At 34.6% G+C, this 23,942-nt stretch overlaps 1 protein-coding gene across 1 annotated transcript; it reads left to right on the plus strand.

Moving 5' to 3' along the window:
• The first annotated feature begins 883 nt into the window (after positions 1-883).
• On the plus strand, positions 884-17,425 carry LOC121988750 (sulfate transporter 4.1, chloroplastic-like). The gene is made up of 17 exons (XM_042542354.1): positions 884-1,307; positions 2,001-2,049; positions 2,133-2,334; positions 2,470-2,638; positions 4,503-4,568; positions 4,667-4,774; positions 6,415-6,522; positions 6,603-6,668; positions 7,999-8,059; positions 8,183-8,310; positions 13,046-13,087; positions 13,725-13,841; positions 14,731-14,782; positions 15,834-15,972; positions 16,104-16,192; positions 16,764-16,840; positions 16,929-17,425. The coding sequence occupies exons 1-17, from the start codon at positions 1,005-1,007 to the stop codon at positions 17,217-17,219; spliced, it is 2,067 nt and encodes a 688-aa protein (XP_042398288.1). The 5' UTR covers positions 884-1,004; the 3' UTR covers positions 17,220-17,425.
• The last annotated feature ends 6,517 nt before the right edge of the window (positions 17,426-23,942 follow it).

Consider the following 23,942-nt stretch of genomic DNA (forward strand, 5'->3'; position numbering starts at 1 on the left):
GGGGACGCGGCTCGATCTGGATACATTTTAAATCCAAATGAGGACGACCCTCAGATCATTTATATTCCCCAACTCTCCAAAACAGTAGTTACCCAATTCGGCCGACCCCTGCCGGTTCTGCGAGCGTCACGTGGATGCCAAAATTTTAGTTAGGCCCTTCTGTTTCCGTTATTTGCAAGCTAGTTTTTGGCCTTTTAAATCACAGCTATTTTTGTTTTCTTTCCCTGCTGGGGCTCTACGCGCTCCTCGAAATGACATGTTTTTTATTCAAACTTTCCTGTCTAATGCCGAATTTTTCAAGTCCAAATATTTCTTACAATAAGTTTCGTGCCAGTTTAAATTATTAATATTTTAGCTCAAGATTTTCACAGAGCTCAAAGAGTTTTCTCTCGCACCATGCCACTTTCAATCCCTGTACTAGCAGTTGAAGCTTTTGGCCTTGCATCAGTCTGCTTCCACTCGAAAGGAACCTGAGTGAGATGTGCGAAGTTGTTCATTGTTCACCTAACAAGCAACTCAACTGCTTCCTTTTGCAAATCACCTTAATAATGAGTTCATCATTGCCTTTTTGCTTGATTTGCGTCTAAGCTTAAACTTAATTTTGTCCTTTTTTTTTATAAAAAAATAAAATTGCAGATTAATATCGTTTTCGAATTTGTGAAGTGCAAATGTGCAATGCAATTTATATTTTTATTTGTATTTCCATGAGTATGAATCGCGTTGGGCGGTTGCAATGTTGGGTGAGGGAGTGCCCCCCCGGAAAAGAGGAAATGAGGCGGACAAGTCTGACACGATCGGTGGTTTGCAAAAAAGGGCAGGATGTTTGTTGATTTTAAGATTACGCCCCAAAATTGTGGTCCATAAATGCAGGAGAGGACCGCCAATTGGTGGATGTGTGGGGCGAACGAGAGAGAGAGAGAGAGAGAGAGAGATTTGACTTGGTCTCTGGCAGTTAGGGAAGAGGAGCTGGGGGCAGTTGTTGTCCGAGCTAAGCAATTCGAGCCATGGAGGGCTCGTCTGCCTCCGCGGAGGTGACTCGCGTCGCCAGCGCCAGCAGCCTCGGCAGCGAGGGGGGAAGCCGAGCGGTGAAGGTGATCCCGCTGCAGCATCCCGCGGAGCCCTCCCCTCTCTCGCAGTCGGCGGACGTCTACGGGCGGTGGGGGGCCAAGGTCCGGGGCATGTCCGCTATGGACTGGCTGGAGCTCCTCCTCCCCTGCACCCGATGGATGCGGAAGTATCGGATAAAGGAATACCTACAGGCTGACCTCATGGCTGGTATCACTGTCGGCGTCATGCTCGTCCCGCAGGTTTGATCTTCTTTCCTTGCTGTTCCTTTCTACATCGTCCGAGGCGGGGATTTTTCTTCATTTCGTTCTTGGAAATCGAATAGTTATTTAGGGGTGTCAATTCGGGTGGGTCGGGTCGGGTTGGGTCGGGTTGGATTTTTTTTTATTTTTTTTAACCCAACCCGAACCCGACCCGAACCCGACTTCAACCCAAAACACCTAAACCCGAACCCGAACCCGACCAACCCGATCAACCCGAACCCGACCCATATAACCCGAAAATCCGATTCAAAACGACTTTTTTGGGATATTTTCCCTATAATTCTTCACTTTTATCTCAATACTCCATCATTATCATACAAACATGATATTAATATACATAAAAACATCTAAATTTTTAAAATAAAATTTGATTTAACCCCAAAAAACCCCACAAAACCCTATATTTAAGTCAACCCGGGTCAACCCGAACCCGACCCGACCCAACCCGAAAATATTTAACCCTCCAACCCGAACCCGACCCGAACCCGAAAATGCCCAACCCGAACCTGATTTTTTTCGGGTCGACTCGGGTTGGGTCGTCGGGTCGGGTTCATTTTTGACACCCCTATAGTTATTTTCCCCGAAAGGGCAACCTTAATTGAAATTCGACATTTTCCTCTCTATTTGCTTTTGAGCGTTCGTAAATTTGATTCAATTGTTTGAAAATGGCAGTCGATGTCGTACGCAAAGTTAGCAGGCCTTCATCCAATCTATGGACTATGTGAGTGTTCAGTAGTTACCACAACCGTATCTCCTCTCAATTGATGTCCACTAATTATTCTATTAAGACAATGCTCTATGCAGATGGTGGTTTCGTTCCAGTATTTGTGTATGCCATATTCGGGTCGTCACGCCAGCTTGCCGTTGGTCCGGTGGCTTTGACCTCCCTTTTAGTGTCCAACGTCCTCACTCCCATCGTTGATCCTTCAGACAAGTTGTATACGGAGCTGGCAATATTAATGTCGCTCATGGTTGGCGTATTTGAAAGTTTAATGGGCTTATTACGGTAACTGAACTATCCTGTTGTCTTCATCTGCAAAATGGACATGATTGCTTGTGTGCATTGACTGCAAATCGGCATGTCCGCCAAATAGAAATTGAGAGAATGCTTTCATTAATACTAACATATGTAATTCTACAGGCTTGGATGGCTGATCCGTTTTGTTAATCACTCTGTGATATCAGGCTTCACAACTGCTTCAGCCATTGTAATTGCATTATCCCAGTTAAAATACTTCCTCGGATACCCTATAGTTCTCAGCAGCAAAATAATACCTCTAGTCAAAAGCATAATTGCTGGTGCTGGTAAAGTGAGGATCCCATTTGTGGATTTATCTGTTCTTAAATCACATTTTTTTTTCTTGTTGAGTAATATGGCAATGTGTGTTCCGTAAGAATTATACTATCACCAGATGCTTCAGTTAATCAGGTGAATCATCTCATTTACAACTTGCGAAATATGTGTCTTCTTATATATGCATCCAACTTCTTGGCCAATGCAAAATCAACCAAAAGAAGATAATTGATCATTCCATGTCTTTTTTACTCCTTTATTGTTTTTTGAATTTATTTTATCCTTGATTCGTTTGGCTGATGCTGATAAGAGATTGTTAATATTTATGACCCCTTCTCCTTGCTCTTGTTTTATCCTTTTTGTTTTCTTTGCCAACAAAATTTAAGAGTTGGTGGAATTTAACTAGGTGAAACTTCAACTATTATGTGTCCAACTGATTTAGTATATCTCTCTATTTACTTTTATTTGGGCAATCACTATAAACATAGGCATCCACATACGTATTGCAAATTATGATGACTTGTTAACAGTCATCAGAATAAACATTTGCTTATTACACCAACGATTTCAAGGTCATCTAACATTGCATGGGAGATTTACTATAAATGTTTATCTAAGCGTTTTTTTTTTCATTGAATAATACATATTTAGTGGCAAATATGGATTTTGAATGCCATTTTTTGAACTCAAATTGTTCTTCCATGCAACAAAGTTGTTGATTGAGCGGTTGCTGGTGATATGCCAAATGAAAATTTAGTTCCACGCGAGTTTGTGAGTATGAATTCCATGAATTGGCTAATAAAATGCTTCTATGAAGCAAATTCCACATTCAACACAGAACTTCATAATTTCCCTTGACCTGGATTGGCACCCATTTAACTCCTTGATATTTGTTTTGCTTCACATACACAAGTTGTTTCCCCCTTTTTTTCATGAAATAAACCTATAATATATTTAGAATGATAAGTTGAAGATTGACCTTGGTATTCAATTCAATAGTTTACAGTTTCTTGGTTATAAATAATAGTAGACGTTCCTAATTATTGCTCTTTTCCACTTATTTTGGTAATTTTGTATCAAATCCTTTTTGTAGTTTTCTTGTTATTCTTGTCGTCTTTGACTTGTTTAGAAGCCTATCTTTTTGATGGTATTTGTTAGCTTATGTAACAATTCAAAAGCCATTTAAGATGCCAAGATTTACCTGGTAGTGGCTACAAGAAGAAATTTTGTTCAAGACATTTTTAATACTTTGGGAAAAAATCATGTGAATCTGTATAAAAATATAGTTTGTTATCATCCACTTAAATATATAAAAATCATGCAATAGTAATTATTCATATAGTTGGCGCATTATTATAGATATACTTTATTCCCCCTGGAGACCAACAAATCAGAATCATGATTACCAAATTTTGTGATAAATGCTCATCATAGTTAATGTAATCAGGACTCAGGATGATATTATGATTTTGTTGTAATTTTGCTCAGATTGAACGGTATAATTAGATTGTAATCTTTCTGGTGTACTTTCATTAGTTAAATCATAATTTTACAGGAAACATCTACATCATGCGGCTGTTTTGACTCCATGTTGACACTAACAGTTTTTGATTGATTTTTTTTTTCTGCTGCTGTGCTTGTTTCTTGATTTATGTATGATTTCTTTTTTACTGCTTTCTCCATTTATAAATTCTGTTGAGGGAAATATAGGTTATCTAAAAGATGCACATATTTCTAGAGATTTGACCTTACACAGAGTACCCAAATTATGGGGCTCATGACTTGTTATTATTGTTGTTATAATTTCCTTTTATCTTGTTTTAAAAATTCATTAAATTCTACTCACTGAGAAATGTTTGTTTGTTTGTTTTCATCATCAGTTTTCATGGCCGCCCTTCGTGATGGGATCTATTTTCCTTGTAATTCTGCTTGTGATGAAACACATGGTAGTACAATTTATATGACACCTACTGATTAATAGCAATCAATATGCCCATATCAATAATATATTTCAGAACCATTCAGATACAATTTTAACATGCAGGGGAAAACAAACAAGAAATTTAGGAGTGTGAGAGCAGCTGGCCCACTTACACCAGTCATAGTTGGCACAATCTTTGTCAAAATATTTCATCCACATTCAATTTCAGTGGTAAGGTGCCTTAAGTCATAAATTTTCTTGCATTTGAAGCTTTCTAAAATGCAATAGTACTTCAGTTGCTAGTTGTAAAAACATGGAAGTTAGAGTCAGATTAAAATGGTGCAATGATCTGTTTTTTTACAGTTACTCCCTGTAAACTTAGACAATTTAGGCCTATGAGAATACAAGTGGATGCAATCTTGTCAAAAGACAAAGTTGACTAATTTCTTATGCACCTGGTATTATCTCTATGCATCAGCTGTAGTGCTTACAAGTGATCACTTGGATATGAATGACCAAGGCTAATAGCACCTTGTATAACAAAGTATTATTTGATGAAGGATATCAGGAAACCCACAATCATTCATTTCAAACTTTCAAGTATCATTATGTGCCTAAATTTTTGTCCTGAGTTGGAATTGCTTGCTTTTAACACTAAGTTTTTATTCCGGCTGGAATGATATGCTTTTAACATTGAAGCATGTTGGCACCCAACACACTTCTCACGCATTGCGGTGTGATGAGATGAATTTAGATGACTTTTTCTTTTTTAATTCGCTTCAACCTAGGATATTTGCTTTTAAAATTGATCTAAAAAGATTGATCGTCATGTTTTATATTTTACTTGCTAATACTCGACACACTTTGACATGTGTTAAAGCATGAAATGAATTCAAATGAATTTTACTTATTTAATTCTTTCACTTAAATTGTTTATTTTTTAAAATAAGACTATATCACTTAGATAATTGATTTTTTTAAAAAATTATATTTTACTTCAATGCATGCTGGGATGATTTGAGATAAAATCTACTCCTTTAATCTTGAACCATTAAATTTAGTAACTTTATTTTAAATAAAACTATAGCAATTAAGATAACTTTTAAAAAGAATTTCAGATAAAAGTTGAATTAATCTCGACAAGATTTGACATATGTCAGAGACTATGAGTGTTGGAATGGGTGGCATGGGCAATATAGGAGAAATTATCTATGTTGATTAGCATCAAGTTTTGGTACTAGACCAGTAAATTTCAAATGTGTCGCCTGACATTACTTTAAATTTAAACCATGATTTATTTATTTCAACACAAAGTTACATAGTTTGGGGAAAAAAGACTGCATAAGCACAAAATTAGATAATCAGATAACTTTTGTGCAAAGGTTTCAGTCAAATTTAATTTTGATTTGCTATATTCTTCTAATCTCTCAGTAATAGTATTCCTTTTTCCCAGTAATAGTATGGCAGTTCTAATTCCTTAGGGATTTGTGTAGAAAAAGGAGACATGCAAATTTCCCTATGACAGGCCATCTGAAATGGTTCAAGCATATAGGAAGACTACCTATAACTTCAACAGATACAGAAAATTTTTATTGAAATAATTGAAACTCTAATTTTCTTCAGTTTAGTTATCTTTTGAGATTCCATATTCTTTTGACTTACTAGTTTATATCCATTTTTATCATCTAAACTAGCTTGAGAAAAAACTTAAGGTATTTTATGCCGTGAAAAGGCATCTTGGAACTAGTTTAATGATTCTTTTTGTCTCTTTCATGTAATTCTTGACTATGCACAATCTGATTGAGCTTAATGTTTTGAAATGATTAATGTGAGATCACAAACAGGTATATAAATTGCATACTCTTTATTAGGTAGGTGATATACCTCAGGGACTTCCGAAGTTCTCCATTCCTAGAGGATTTGAGAATGTAATGTCCCTAATTCCAACTGCATTACTCATTACCGGCGTGGCCATTTTGGTAAACACTATTTGAGATCTTTTCTGTCCTCCCAGTTATATTATGCCTTTATTTAAAACTAATGTCACAATGCAAATCAGGAATCTGTGGGCATTGCTAAAGCCTTGGCTGTGAAAAATGGATATGATCTAGATTCAAATCAAGAGGTGATGTTTTGGAAAATTAACAATGAAGCCTACTTTCATTAGTTGCACATGACACATTGTAATGAATTTCAAGATCTTTGACAACTATATACTTTCTAGAACAATCTCTTCTTCATGCTAATAATTGCTAATACATTGCTGCTTTGCATTGTTATCCGGCCTTCATGATATATTAACAAGCAATATAATCTTATTGGTTTAACTAAATATAGGAGGGTGGGTAGTTCAATTTAAATGACAAGTTGATCCTGAATGTAACTCTTTCATTTGTGGGGTTAACCTTGGATGATCATTTCCAGAATAGTTATGATTTAAAATTAGTTACTAATTGTCATGTAACATAAGCCACAGAAAGGCTAGATCTCCTAGAGTGCTATTATTATGCAAAAAGACAGATTGGAATAATTGGAAGATGTAAGAAATGAGCATGAAGTGAAGTGTTTTGGAAACAAATACTGCCATTTCCACTAATGGGAAAATTCCTAATTGTTAACATCAGATGTTTCATGGCTAACCCATGCTATACTATACCAGCCTTGCATCACCCCATATCACATGAGTGCCTAACTTGCCATGTACTGGGAAGAATGACTCCGACAGTGGTTGGAAGGGCACATGAGCTACCTTCAGAGAAAGTATTCTTCCTCTCCTTTTTTTCTTTGTCTTCTCTTCATCCTCTCTTGGCTTAGGGAAAGAGACAACATAGAGTAAGGAGAAGAGAGATGAGGCTTAAGAAGATGAGGAACAGGGCAGAAACATAGGAGGAAGCAAAAGAAAGAAGTAGTGAAAAACAAAGAAGAGTAGGTCAACATAGTGTGACCCTTGCTGAACAGTAGTGTGTGTCAATGCAAGTAGACGCTAAAACAAGACCGTTCCCTGTACTGAAACCAACAAATTTAAACCTTGGCTAGATGCACTTTCTTTTGTCTCCCTTTTTTTTGTTACAGATGCTTACCTTCAAGGTCGGCGTAGGCAGTTGAAAAAGACTTACAATAAGACTAAGAGTATTGATCTCAGAGAATATAGATTTGGAGCAAGCAAGTCCATGTAACTTGAAATTTTTTGGGTTATTTATGTATCAATAGAAGGAGAAAAGCTTATTTAAAGTAAGAATCATTTATAATAACTTCTAAACTTATCATCACTGACTACTTATGTGGAAATTATATTTTCTTTTATCAACCACCACCTACATTTTGTAGTGTTTGTTTTTTTTGTCATTGCTAAGTTGCATTTGAAATATATTTTTTTCAAGTAATTTAGAAGCTTCAAGTGTAGCTACAAAATACATTGCTTCATTATTCATGCATAATCTACTTTTTTCTTGCAGTTGTTTGGTCTTGGTGTGGCAAATATTTGTGGGTCTTTCTTCTCCTCATACCCTTCAACAGGTAAGATACACTTTTCTTCCCTAACAAACTGGCATAGATGACATTGTTCCCTACCATATGTTTAATATCAATGAAATTACACAGTCTTGTTTTTGTTGAATTAAATTTCAGAAATTTGTACAGGTTCTTTTTCTAGGTCAGCTGTGAATAATGAGAGTGGTGCCCAAACCGGGTTATCTGGAATTGTAATGGGAATTATAATGTCATGTGCTCTTTTATTTATGACACCACTTTTCACTGAGATCCCTCAGGTATGGCAGTTTCATAGAGCTACCTCTATCATCTCTGCTGTTGTTTACATTTTACAACAAGAACAATAAATAAATTATTTCATCTGGTGCATGACCAACAGAACAACAAGTACTCATACCGTGAAGGTTTTTGCCCAAGCTAATTTGTTCTTGGAGAATTTTTAACTATAATGGAACAGTAGCTCTAATTTGTCCAAAATATAAAAAAAAAATATATTTGGGGTTGTATTTCTTGATTAGGAAGCAACTGGAGCATTTTGATTTGCTTGGGTTCTTTTGAAGGAGATATTTGTTAGTAGAAAAGGATGTATAACTGAAAGAACATGTAACAGTTTGTACCAAAACTAAATTGACTTGCTGACTAACTTCCTCCCTGTAGTACTTTACCTCTATTCATTTTTGAATTGCATTTTTCTAGTTTATGATCCATGCTTGTTTAAACTCCGCCCATGATGACCGGTCATGGCCGGTCCCAAGCCCGGATAAAGGAGGAGGGTTGTTTTAGGTTGCCAGCCAGCGTCAAATTATGACAAATATTCAATGAATGAATCCATTAAACTATTGTGCTAATGCTAGGTTGTTTCCCGGAAGGAACGCGTTGCAGGGTCCGACTGTAAAGTCTCGGCAAGGACCGCTACATCTCCAGAACTCGGGTGTAGTGATAAATATGCAAGAGTTCGCGTTACAGGGTCCGACTGTAACGTCTTAGCAAGGACCGCTACATCTCCATGAGAACTTGGGTGTAGTGTTAAATAGGCAAAAGTTCTCACACCATAGGTTAGATAAGAACAAATATGATAGGAAAATTAATAATCTAAGATTTAGAACATGGAATATAGGAACTCTCACTGGTAAATCAATGGAGGTAGTAGATATGATGATTAGGAGAAAAATTAGTATGTTGTGTGTACAAGAGAAAAAATGGATAGGCGAGAAGGCAAAGATGATAGAGAACTCGGGTTTTAAGTTATGGTACACTGGAAAGAGTAAAGCAAGAAATGGAGTGGGTATCATTGTAGATAATTTGTTAAAGGATGAAGTTGTAGGAGTAGTTAGAAAAGGGGATAGAATTATAGCCCTTAAGATAATAGTGGCAAAAGAAACTATGAACATAATTAGCGTATATGCACCACAAGTAGGATTAGATGAAGCTACCAAATCAAGGTTTTGGGAGGACTTAGATGAAATATTACAAAATATTCCACCAAATGAAATGATTTTAATAGGAGGTGATCTAAATGGACACGTCGGAGTGAAAAATGAGGAATATGAGAGAGTACATGGGAGTTATGGATTTGGAACGAGGAATGAGGAAGGGAAAACTATATTAGATTTTGCGATAGCATATAACCTTATATTAGCTAATACGTTTTTTAAGAAAAGAGAAGAACACTTAGTCACATTCAAAAGTGAGAATAATAAATTGCAAATTGACTTTCTTATGGTTAGGAAGAAGGATAGAAAGATTTGTAAAGATTGCAAAGTCATCCCTGGAGAAAGCTTAACTACCCAACATAGGGTAGTAGTGTTGGATATATGCCTCAAACATAGTATAATAGAAAGAAAATATATACAATTCCTAGAATTAAGTGGTGGAAGTTAAAGGATGAAAAACAAAATATATTTAAGGAGAAGGTAGAAGTACAAGCATTAGGTGAAATATACGATGACTCTAATACAACATGGGATAAGATGGTATCAAAGTTGAAAATAGTAGCTAAGAGTGTACTCGGTGAGTCAAAGGGACATGCACCACTAAGTAAAGAATCTTGGTGGTGGAATGAGAAAGTACAAGAGAAAGTGAAGGAAAAACGAATAGCTTATAAGAAATTATATATTTGTAAGAGCGAAGAAAACTTAAAAAAATATACAATAGCCAAGAAAGAAGCTAAAAAAGTAGTGAGTGAAGCAAAAAATGAAACTTTTGAATGTTTATATCAAAAATTGGATACAAAAGAAGGGGAAAGAGACATTTATAAAATAGCTAAAGTGAGAGAAAGGAAAACAAGAGATCTTAGCCAAATAAAATGTATTAAAGATGAATGTAATAGGGTATTAGTAAATCATGGAGAAATAAAAGAGCGGTAGAAGAGGTATTTTCATCAACTTTTTAATGAAGGTTTAGGTGACCAACTTAACTTAGGTAATTTAATTAGGTCAAATGAGCATAAAAATTTTAATTTTTATCGTAGAATTTAAACATCAGAAGTAAAACAAACTTTAAATGAGATGCACAATGGAAAAGCCGTTGGACCAGATGATATTCCGATAGAGGTATGGAAGTGCTTAGGGAAACAAGGTATTGAATGACTTACAAAATTATTTAACATGATATTGAAAACGAAAAGAATGCCTGATCAATGGAGGATAAGTACTCTAGTTCCTTGTATAAAGGGAGACATACAAAATTGTGCAAACTATAGGGGTATTAAACTAATGAGTCATTATGAAACTTTGGGAAAAGTAATAGAAAAAGATTAAGGAAGGAGACCATGTGAAAATCATTTGGGTTCATGCTTGGAAGGTCGATAGAAGCTATACATCTCCTTCGACAATTAATTGAAAATATCGGGAACAAAACAAGATCTACACATGGTATTCATTGACTTAGAAAAAGCATGATAGAGTCCCAAGAGAAATTATATGGAGAATTTTAGAAAGAGAGGTGTTAGCGTATATTGAACTAATTAAGGATATGTATGAGGATGTAACGACTAGAATACGGAGTGATGAAGCATTTCAATAAAGATAGGGTTACATCGAGGATCAACCCTAAGTCCCTATCTTTTAATGGTGCATGTTGTTTTGAGATGATATTATTTTGGTAGATGAAATCGTGAAGGAGTAAATGCTAAGCTAGAATCTTGGAGGAAACACTAGAAGGAAAAGGTTTTAAGCTTAGTAGATTAAAACAGAATATATGGAATTTAAGTTTAGCAATATTAGAAGTAATGAAACAATTGTTAAGATAGGAGAGGACGAGTTATCCGGGCGAGAGATTTAAATATTTAGGATCATTTTACAAAATGATGGAGGGATTGAGAGAGACGTCTTACATAGAATACAAGCGGGATGGGTGAAATGGAGGGGAGCGTTGGACCGTAAAGTACCTCTTAAACTTAAAGGTAAGTTCTATAAAACCGTAAGATGAGAGTTGCAGAGATGAGGATGTTAAGGTGGATGTGTGGACATACGAAGATGGACAAAATAAGGAATGAGAGCATTAGAGAGAAAGTCGGAGTTGCATCTATTGAGGACAAACTCCGAGAGACACGTTTAAGGTGGTACGGACATGTACTTAGACGACCAATAAATGCTCCAGTTAGGCATGTGAAACTATGATAAACATGCATATCAAACGAGGAAGAGGAAGACTATAAAAGACTTGGTTAGCAACAATAAAACAAGATAAAATTTATTTAAATATAGATGATGATATAATAGGAGATAGAGCTCAATGGCGTAAAATGATTCATATAGCCGACCCCACCTAGTGGGAAAAGGCTTGGTTGTTGTTGTTGTATGATCCATGCTTGTTTATTATTGTATCAGTGTTGTTTCAAAATCTTTAGATTCAGGTTGTCCCCATTGATATCTAGTTTTATAGAGATCTCAATTCTGAGTTTTTCAATTGCATGATATGAGGTAGAAAACCTCCAAAGAAGAGTTTTGTTCTTTTTGTATGAAAAGAAAAATATTGCCATCTGTCGAATAACAAAGAAATTGGATGGTAGATTCGTCACCTTGCAAAGTGATGGACAGACATTTTGTAAAGTCTAAGATCTAAAGAAACTCAAGTAATACCAAATAAAACTGAGAAACTTTTTTAATCCTTAGACAGATTACCTGTGTACAAGCTTTTCAAATATTCAGGAAGATGTTGGTGACTGAATGTAATCTGTGCAATGGATATAATTGATTGTTGTAAAAAAAAGGCTTGAGAAACTGGTAAGGATGGTAGTCATAATTTTATTCATTTCCACAAGTCTTGAAAAAGTTCAATGAGTATTTTTTTGTATTTGACACCTTTTCAGACATATAATTAGGATGATCAGTTGAAATTATGCTAATCATTTTGAGGATGCTCCTAGTCTTTATGCAAAGTTTTATCTTGAGTCTGATTTTAGGTCTAGATAAGCTTGCTTACGATGGTAAGCTTGATTGAACAGAAAAAGTATATGGCTGATGTATGAGTTAAATGATATGCTACAATAGTCAGAGTAAGTACCTATTCATTTTCATTTTTTTGTGAATTTCTTATTTTTTCATTATTCTCTTTCTGATGGTGCATAGATAGGATCTCTCCGGCTATTGCTATTAGAACAAACATAAAACAATCTGCCTTATTTTGCTTCTAATTATCTTTGGTAAATTGTTGGGCTTTGATACCCTGCATTTGTTGCTTTATACCTAGAACGAAATCATAAAATTTTCAAGGAATTGGTTTTGATCATGTCACAGATCTTTCTAAAGTTGTCAGCAGTAGAAATTTGTTTAAAGAATGATGTGCTTAACAGAATGGACATTTTGCTCAACCAAATGAATAATTTTCCAATGCTTATATCATTTCGTTGATTGTATATTTGTTATTGTTTAGAGGAAAATAGGCAATTCTTGTATTTGATAAATGTTGAAATTTCTGCATCAAATGCATTAAGTTGCACCTTGTATTGGTTGTGCACTTTTCATTAGGGAATATTCTTGCTTACCATAACCTTTTGTCCTTATTTTTCAGTGTGCTTTGGCTGCCATCGTGATATCCGCTGTCATGGGACTAGTAAGAATAATATTTGTATATTATTCATGTTTTTTCCCTTAAATCATTAGCATGTACCATTTCATTTGAATGGCCGGTAATTATGTGGTCTTGTTGGTTTTGCCTTCTTCAACATATTATCATCTTTTAACTAGTGTTGCTTTCACATTCTACATTCAATCTTTAATTTAACTGAGGAGAATACTCCCAGATGAACATAGATGACTAGCAACACTTTGTGGCATATTGTGATGCATTTATTGACATTTGCAGGTATTTGTATTGCTAGACTAGAACCTTTTCTTTATAACTTCCTGCATCATGGACTCCTGCCAACCAACTTTGTTTTTCATTAGGTTCCAATAAGTAGTGGCTTAAGTAGAAACTTAGGGCTTTAAGAACATCCTAGAATGAGTTAATTTTTATGAATGTTCGTTTGGTTCTTTTTATGACCTGTTGAAATCTTGTATGCTCCACTATGTTACAATAATGTTGTCACAATATTGGTTTGTCTAACTGCTATTCTGAGTCATCTTTAACAATTTATGCATGCCTCATAGAGTCATACATAATTCTTAGTAGGCTATATCTCTACCTTCAGTATTCATCCAATGCTTAAATTTATAATGAATTATTCATACTTATATATATTTTTTAGGTGGATTATGAAGAAGCTATTTTCTTGTGGCGTGTAGATAAGAAAGATTTTAGTCTCTGGTCGATTACATTCATTATAACATTATTCTTTAGCATTGAGATTGGCGTTCTTGTTGGGGTGAGTATTATTATATTTTTCCACTGCTTATCCAAGTGTAGACAATTTCTCTAAACTCTGATTTATATGAATACAGGCATATCTTTAAAATCTGGTTTATTTAGATACACAATTCATGTTTTAGCTTTTGTATAATTACATAGTTTGATTACTTTTTCTCATATATGTAATCCATTATACAGGATTTTCTGAATCCCATAGTAACTATTGGTTTTATAGTTACTTAAAAATCATTTTGTAACTTCTATGACTTCTTCTGGTTAAACCATGCATCTGATTCAGTGTGAGTGAAACAAATTCATTTCTAAGTGTTGATAACGGTCTGTGCATGCCTAGTCATTGAACCAGTTCCAAAGCACAAACTGAAACTCCAATAATACCTCATAGAATGGAAGGTAATAATACTAGATTTGTCAGAGCTGTACTGCATTGTTAATGATAGATTATGGTGTTTGCAAAATATGTATTCTACATGATCTGAAAGATTAATTTACTGTTGGTTTGTCCAAAATAGAATTTTGTCTTATTTTTTGACTCAACAAGAGATTCTCTGGTTCTTGTAAATCATTAACAATTTACAATGCTAGTTGTTAACATCTAAAATAAGCCCAAGAGTGACTAGATGTCAAAGGTGATATTTGCCATCCTATCTTAAACATGAAGTTACTTTCTAACTTTTCTACGTTCCTAGTCCTAATACCATAGATTTACATGAAAACTGATTTCTGTCATTAGTCCCCTAAGATAGTGGTTGGTTAATGTCATCCTATCCCTAACATCCTAATATGTTTGAGGACTTAAATATTCCATCACCATATGGTCCATATTAGTGCAGTTTACACAAAAAAGTTCTGAAATATGTCTACTGAGTACAGTTGATGTTTTGTAGGTTGGTTTCTCACTTGCATTTGTAATCTACGAATCTGCAAATCCTCATATAGGTGAGTTTTATTTTTGAATTAATTACTTGTGCTTCTGTATATTGTGGCTCTGTTTCATACTTATAAATCGTACACTGCGAGGAACTAGCTACCTATTAGTTATGTTCATCTACTTCCTATTGAAGAATCAGGCATTCATTTAAAACACATTCTGGTTTAGCGTCTATAGGTGTTTTGCATTTGGTCTTGGTACACAGGAATCACTTTTTCATTCACTGCTTTGTTTGTTTCGCTATATATTCAGAAGTTACATGGATATTGATAGGCTGTAAATTACCTTTGCATCTGCTGAATGTTTCACAGTTTATTGATTGCTTATATACCCACTTCTTGTGCAGATTTGCTTTTTTGAAGTTAATATTAATCTATTTTGTAATTGTTTATTTGGTTTTCGGTCAGGTTCTTAGACTTGCAGTATCTTCATGAGTTATCCATGGCTTATGGAAATCACTTTGCCTTGGACACCTTTTTTTTTGCTTTAAAAAAATGGCTGTTAATAACATACTACTCTACTGTTTTTGAAATTTTAAATGGTTTACCTGGCCCTAAAGATAATGATGTTAGGTTAAGCGTGCTTTGGATTTAACCAGATTGATTTAATTATGCGAACCAGAAATTTAGTTTAGTTGTTTGTATGCTACGTTGTGCACGTTGTCTTTTAGTGTAGTTGCTTAGAGTAGTTTAGTAATTTTAAGTATGTTTTTTAGGAATAAGCTGACATGAAGGCTTTAATTGTACTGAACCAGGTTATATTTTATGTTTTGGAATATATGAACCTTTTTTCCCTTCCCAATTTCCCCTCTTCCCTCTCTCCCTTCTCTCCCCACTTAAATCTAGTGCTGTTCTTCATCACAGTAACTAACTAATCTGGTCTTGCTAATTTCAATCCAACATCTTGCGAGGTAGGATAATGCTAGCTCTATAAGGTTTAGTTAAACATAAGTATGGTTGCAACCACTTGATTTTAAACTAATAATCCATATAAGCATTGACTTAACAAGTAGCTACAACCTACAAGTACTTGTACTTAATATGTTGTATTTTATTTCAGCTGTACTGGGACGTCTTCCTGGAACCACTGTATATAGAAATGTTGTACAATACCCTGAAGCATACACGTATAATGGTATTGTTGTTATCCGTATTGACGCACCAATCTATTTTGCAAATATAAGTTATATTAAAGACAGGTGAGATCCAGTTTTCTTTCAGATTTATAATTGCAAGAAAAGTTAATTTCAGAAAGGAGTTAGCCTTCTGTTTCTCATAGTCTCTCTAAAAATTTTAGTACAATTTTTATTATTATTCAACCTTTTTCCAGATTACGTGAATATGAGCTAAATGTTGACGGTAGCACAAAACGTGGATCGGATGTCGGACGAATATATTTCATCATCCTTGAAATGTCACGTAAGATCTCTCATCTATACATGAACCGTTGCTTTTGTTTTCATAATAATTAAGCATAATTGCCAATTCACCATCAGCCTTACCACTCCATCTAGCTATTCCAAAAATTCTAAATAACTTAATTTGCTACTAATATTCTCTATCTTCTCGACCAAATAATTTTATATGCCTGGACAATTTTCTTTCCTATTCAATCAGTATCATTGAATGACTCAAGTCCACACACTAATTATGGACTTCAAATGTCTCGAAGGGAATAAGAAAGTTACCATCAAAGGCTTATTTACTTGGAATATATGACAGGAAGGAAGAAAAGTGATAAAGATAGATGCAGTTCCTTATGCAACTTTATGAGTCTCTCTCCCCTAAACTCTAAAGTAATTGATGGATGGAAACTATAGTTTATACTCTTATTTCTTACATTTAGTATTAAAGAATGCTTGAGATGCTTTTTCAAGGTAACAGAGATGCGGTTCATAGTTTGACTTATGGCATGAGGAAGGGAAAATGTGTATTCACATGCCACTGTCAATTACCATCATCTCATATAACAAACCATAAACCTTTGCAGCTGTTACACATATCGACTCAAGTGCAATTCAAACTCTGAAGGACTTGCATCAGGAGTACAAGTCAAGAGGCATCCAGGTTACTAAACCATATCATAATTTGTTATCAAAAACATCATTTTGTATTACTACAAAAGTTCATTCATTATTTAAGGTTTCCTTCTCAGATCGCCATTGCCAATCCAAACCAAGGAGTTCATCTTCTACTGTCCCGGTCGAGAGTCATAGAGCTGATCGGCGTGGAATGGTTCTTTGTTAGAGTGCATGATGCTGTGCAGGTTTGCCTTCAGCACGTACAGAACATGAATCCATCCACACCCAAAGTCTCAGACAACACCAACTACACCAACTCAGACCCAAAGAGACAGTCCAGCTTTGTGGAGAGTCTATGGAAACGGAAGCCGAATGTCGCGACTCCAGCTGAAGAACCACTATTGCTCCACAATGAAGTTGTCTAGTGTAAATTGGAAGTAGTCAAATTCTATTTAATTGCGCAGCGATTTATCCCCCTATTTTATTTTATTTTTATTTTTTCTCCCGAGCAACTATTGTCTTTCCCTCAGTGAATTGGGCATTTTATTTTATATTGTATACGGAAATGTAAACGGGATGATAAATATGATTGATTTTATTATACCATTTAATAAAAATCGGTTTTGAGTTCTATCTGCGGGGATCATAAATGGCTTTTGAGTTTGTGTGTATATATATATATATATATATATATATAAATGCGAAGTTGTAAGATAAGTATTTTTATTTTTTTCAATATAAAGTCATGATAGTATAACTCATTTTTTTTTCCTAAAAAGTTTTTGAGAGTTCATCACTTTTCAACAAAGTAGTATAAGAGTCAATGATATCAAAATCTTTTTTTTCCAATATCCCCAACTTACCAAACTCAATTATAAGAATTGGTCACTTAGAATGAAGGCTATTCTTGGATCCCAAGGAGTATGAGATATCGTTGAAAATAGTTTTAAAGAGCCCTTAGATGTGACAACTCTACCTCAAAACCAAAAGGATGCTTTGGAGAAAGAATGAAAGAGAGATCAAGGTGCTCTTACATCCTCCATCAAGGTTTGGATGAAGACATGTTCGCGAAAATAGCTAATGAGACAACATCAAAGAGAGCGTGGGAGACACTTCACAACTATGTTATGGGAGCAAACAAGGTAAAGAAGGTAGACTTCAAACTCTAAGAGCTGAGTTTGAATCACTCTTTATGAAGAGTGAACATATCTTCAATTATTTTATAAGAGTTTTTACTATTATCAATCAAATGAAGAGACTTGGAGAAGTTGTCACTGATGTTCAAGTAATTGAGAAGGTACTATGTTTTCTTAGCATAAAGTTTAATCATATTATTGTTGCAATTGAAGAGTCCAAAGATTTGGAGATCATGACTGTTGATGAATTAAACAAATCATTATAGGTTCATGAAGAAAGGATGAACCATGGAAAGCAAGAACGATCAAAACATGTGTTACAAGCAAAGACCAATTTGAATACCAAAGGAGGTGGTTCTAGTAGAAGTCGAGGCCAAAGACAAGGTAGAGGCCGAGGTTCAGTACATGGCTGTGGTCAATGGAGAGATGAGCAACCTTTGTAGTTTCATAAAAGAAATCAAACATTTGCAAGATGTTGTGGAAGTAGAAGAGGAAGAGGTAACTATGTGAGGTATGATGATAGAAGAAACAAATCTCAAATTGAATGTTATGCTTGTCACAAGTTTGGACATTATGCTTGGGAGTATCAATCAAACATGGAAGATGAAGAGGCAAATGGAGAACAAGGAAGATGATGCAGAGTACTCCTTATTTTTTTACACTTAAGGAGGACTTTATTAGAAAAGTAAACACATGGTACCTTAATAATGAAGCTAGCAATCATATGACAGGTGATAAAAGTAAATTTGTGGAGCTTGATACAAACAATAAATACTTTGTCATCTTTGGAGACAACACAAAGGTGAAAAATTGAAGGTAAAGGTACAATTCTTCTTGAAACAAAGAATGATGTTCATAAAGTACTTTGTGGTGTTTATTATGTTTCAAAATTGACTAGTAACATCTTAAGTATTGGTCAACTTTTGGAAAGAAATTACAAGATTCATATGAATGATTGTATACTTTAACCATGAGATTAAGATTCTAACTTCGTTGCTAAGGTGTCTATGACTAAGAATAGGATGTTCTTATTGGACTTGAAGAATTCTGGACCTATGTGCTTGAAGACATGTATCCAGGATTCATCATGAATTTGGCATATGAGGTTTGGCCATTTGAATTTTGATGGACTCAAAGCTTTGGGAGATCACAAGATGGTGAAAGGGATTCCAAAAATTGATCACCTTGATCAATTTTGTAAAGCATGCTTACTAGGCAAGCATCCAAGAAAAAGTTTTCCAAAGCAATCCATTTCAAGAGAAACCAAACCACTCCAACTTGTCCATGCTTATGTTTGTGGTCCTATCAAGCTCGAATCTCTTGGTAAAAGCTATTACTTTGTGCTCTTTATTGATGATTTCAATACAAAGACATGGGTTTATTTTTCGAAGTAAAAATTTGAGGTATTTGGTACATTCACAAAGTTTAAAGCTGTTGTTAAAAAAAAAAATAGATATCAAATTTAAGCATTAAGAATTGATAGGGGTGGTGAATTTACATTTAATGAATTTAACAACTTTTGTGAGTTGGATGAAATTCGTTATCTTTTCACAGTTCTAAGATCACCCCAGCAAAATGAAGTTGCTGAAAGGAAGAATATGACAATACTTAATATGACAAGGAGTCTGTTAAAGTCTAAAGACATGAGTAAGGAGTTTTGGGCTAAAGCTGTGGCATGTGCTGTGTATCTTTCAAATCGATCTCTAACAAAGAGCTTGAAGAATGTAACATCTCAAGAAGCATGGAGTGAGTGGAAACTAACTATATCACATCTACGAGTATTTGGATCCATTACATTTTCACATGTCCTTGAACAAGAAAGATCCAAGGTTGATGATCGAAGTTAGAAACTTATTTCCATTTGATATGATGAAAATTCCAAGGGGTACAAGTTGTACAATCTATACAAAGGAAGAATTGCGATTAGCAGAGATGTATAATTTAATGAAGATGCATTATGGGATTGGAGCTCTAAGGAAGAAGAAGGGTTTTATGATTTTCTTCCTTACTTTGACGTGGAACAAGAAGTCCAAGAGGAATCTACTCCACCAACAACTCCACATGCACCTAAGTTATCAATCACATTGAGATTATCTTCGAGAGAAAAGATACCAAAATATTAAAATCTTGATGACATCTATAATGAAACTCATGCGATTGATGAAATGAGTTTGTTTTATTTACTTGCAAATGTTGACCATTTGAGATTTGAAGAAGTAAAAGAGGATGAGAAATGGAGAGGAGCCGGGGATGAAGAAATGCAAGCCATTGTGAAGAATGATACTTGGGAGTTAGTATCTATTCTAAAAGACCATGATACTATTGGAGTCAAATGAGTGTACAAGATAAAGAAAAATGCCAATGAAGAAGTAGAAAGATATAAAACATAACTTGTTACCAAAGGTTACAAGCAAAAATAAGGTATTGATTATGATGAGGTATTTCTTGCTCTGATAGCTTGATTGGAGACAATTCGCTTGTTGATATCTCTTGCCATTCGAAATCATGGGAAAATTTATCAATTAGATATTATATCTAGGTTACAAGCAAAAATAAGGTATTGATTATGATGAGGTATTTCTTGCTCTGATAGCTTGATTGGAGACAATTCGCTTGTTGATATCTCTTGCCATTCGAAATCATGGGAAAATTTATCAATTAGATATTATATCTACCTATTTTAATGATTATTTTAATGAATATGTTTACATTGAGCAACCTATTGGATTAAGGGGCATGAAGACAAGGTTTTGAAGCTAAAGAAGGTACTTTATGGTCTTAAACCGACGCTAAGAGCTTAGAACAATCGACTTAATAAGTATTTGCAAAAAGATAATTTCTTGAGGTGCACCCATGAGTATGCACTCTATATGAAAGAACTAGATTAGGGGGTTTCTTACTTATTTGCATTTATATGAATGATCTCATATTTATAGGAAGTAATTAAAAAATGATTGAAGAATTCAAGATAGCCATGAGTCATGAATTTGAGATGACTGCCATGAGACTCATAACATATTTCTTGGGAATCCAAGTAAAGTAATGGAGGATGAAACTTCTATTTTACAAGAAAGTTATGTGAAAGAGGTTTTTAAGAAGTTCAATATGTTCAATTGCAAACCAGTTAATACCCTTATGAAATTTGGAGTGCAACTATCTGAAGTGAAGAAAGGAGAAAATAAGATTGATTCAACTGCTTTTAGAAGTCTTATTGGGAGCTTGAGATACTTGACTTGTACACGACCTAACATTTTATTTATAGTTGGAGTTGTGAGTCGATTTATGAAGAATCCAACTGAATTTGATAATATGTTGGCAGCTAAGAGGATACTTTGTTATATTATAGGCACTCTTGATTATGGTATTATTTATTCATCCTCTAGCAACTACAAGTTGACGGGCTATTGTGATAGTGATTTTGCGGGATACATTGATGATATAAAAAATCATAACTAGTTTTATATATTCTTTTTAGGAAATAATGTAATTTTGTGGAGTTTAAAAAAGCAAACTATTGTGACACTTTCCAATTGTGAAGCAGAGTATGTTGTAGCTACTTCTTACATTTGTCATGTTATATGGTTGAGAAGATTGTTAAAGGAACTTCATTTGGAGCAAGAAGATGCTATAAGAATCATGATTGATAATAAGTTAGCTCAAAGTTTAGGAAAGAATCCGATGTTTCATGTACGTAGCAAGCATATTGACACAAGATATCATTTTATTCGAGAATATATTGCAAAGAAAGAAGTTGAACTTGAGTGTGTGAAGACTTTGGATCAAGTTGCTGATATTTTTATAAAGCCACTCAAATTTAATGATTTTTAAAGATTGTGGTTCATGCTTGGAGTATGGAAGATTCAAGTTTAAGGGAATATGTTAGAAGTTGAATTAAACCCTAATATTTCTGAGCAAAAAATATTAGTAGTAATAATTTAAAACTTACAAAAACATAAATCTTATTAAAAGAATAAATGAAACGCCCACGAGAATCCTCAAGTTTCACATAAGAATTTGAGAATTATTTTATAACTTCTTTTGATTTTAATGAAGTAAATAGTGAAGTAGAATTCACTATCCTAAAGTGGTGTTCACAGAATACTTAAAACTTTCATGCCCTCTCAATGATCGCTAAATAAATTTTAGTTTTTCTAGTATTAATAGTTACTGTGGAATAGATGTTTAGTGCTGATGGTAACATATTTGATGGACAACGATCGACTTTGACTCTTGACTTATTGGAAGTCTAAGCATTACTCGATGATTGGACTAGAGTCGAAAAAAGAATCAAAGAAATGCAACTTTCAAATGACGAAGTCAAAGAATTTGATATCGAAAGAACAAATACTACGGGAACAGGAAATGGAAGTAAGTAACAACATTACTTTATAAGGTAAAACAATAAAAAGGTAAAAAAATTACGTGGACTTTGATTCCTTATACCTAAGGAGATACATAGAAAACTTAAATAAGTGCAAACCCGTTTTTATTATGAATTTATATTTTTATTTTTTAAATAAATAATCTTGAACTGTGGCGAACCTTGATAAACTGCATGTGAATGAACCGTGAATCATGATGAACCATGCATGAACAGTGAACCGACTATTATGAAATGTGAACTATAACTATCTTGGACGATTAAGGTTAAGATTAAGGGTTGACCTCCTAAGAACTGTCAAACCGGCGGTTCCGAACCGTCAAAACTGGTAGTTTCAAAACATTGAACCGGTGGTTCTGAGCTGGGGTTGGGTCTAGTTGGAGGGTTGGGCACAATCGGTGTTGATTGTTGAGACTGTCTTTGCAACACTGGATACACTGTCATAACAACCAACTTGTCAAAATCCTCCTTTGCCATGGCGATGACGTTAGGTCTGCCAGTGTCATCCATCTTAACATCTTAGTTCAGGTTTTAACTCAATGATCCTACAGATGATGCTAATTTGATCTTGCCTGAGAACGTCGACAAATGAGTCACCGATGAGTAGGCGTAGGTGTTGACTTGGTCGTCAATCGCTTAGCAACAATTAGGACTTGTGAAGAGACTCGCAGGAGCATGAATGGGAGAAAATGAGAAGGAGATTGTTAGAATGACGACCAAAGGTTCCTCTACGTAGTCACTCCGACGCTCAAGTAAGTCTCCAATAGAGGAGAAAGAAAGAAGAATAGTAGTCTAGGGTTTGTGGATACGTATATGCGCGTACCTATGCCCATAGAATTAAGCTATTTTTTTTATAGAATTGCGACCATGCTCCACGTGCTCAGAGATTCATGCTGGCGTTATCCATATTTTCAAAAATAAATGGCTGTTTAATGATGACAAGGATAGCAGTAATAATCAGAAGATTTATCATGTTCCAGATAGAATCAGAAATTGATTTCAATTATTGATGACTTACTATGTTTGGATTGCAATCGTACCCATATTTATTATTATTTTTATATTTATTATTATCATAGATATCATAATATGTTACCATATATATCATAATACTTTTCATATAATTATTTAACCATATGTATTAATAAGTTTGTTAGCCTATGCTAATATCAATAAGAAATTAATTACTTTTTTTCTCTATTTTGTTTATTACATATTTATTTATCATGGTATCAGAATTGTAATCCTTCGCTTCTTCCTCGTTCCACTGGTTCTATTATTTTTCCTCTATTTCTCTTTTCTTCCCAATTGTCCTTCTCTCTACTTTTTTATTCTAAATTTCCCCCACATGTATTTTGTTTTGCTTTTTTTTTCTTTTCCAAATCTCCTCTATTTTCTCTCTTTGCAGTTCTCTGTTGCTCACGAAGGAAGAAAAAAAAGGCTCCCTTTTTCCCAGCAGCAAGCAATCCTAACTCCTCTCAACAGCAATTAGCTTTATTATAGGAGATCTTCTCTTCTGTAGTCCTTCCTGTTTTCCACCAACAGTAATAACATCATAGCATCTCCTTCACGGTGCCGACCAAGTTTATTATAGTAGATTTGTTTCCGGATTTCTTCGTATCAATAGAGGA

The sequence above is a fragment of the Zingiber officinale genome, chromosome 1B (assembly GCF_018446385.1).
Source record: "Zingiber officinale cultivar Zhangliang chromosome 1B, Zo_v1.1, whole genome shotgun sequence".
NCBI classification, from domain to species: Eukaryota; Viridiplantae; Streptophyta; class Magnoliopsida; order Zingiberales; family Zingiberaceae; genus Zingiber; species Zingiber officinale.

Bases quoted from the DNA above. Each gene is read 5' to 3' on its own strand.
- LOC121988750 (XM_042542354.1), top strand. From the start codon at position 1,005: ATGGAGGGCTCGTCTGCCTCCGCGGAGGTGACTCGCGTCGCCAGCGCC. The intron at 4,775-6,414 runs GTAAGGTGCCTT...ACTCTTTATTAG, and splicing joins ATCCACATTCAATTTCAGTG to GTAGGTGATATACCTCAGGG. The intron at 8,060-8,182 runs GTAAGATACACT...AAATTTGTACAG, and splicing joins CTCCTCATACCCTTCAACAG to GTTCTTTTTCTAGGTCAGCT.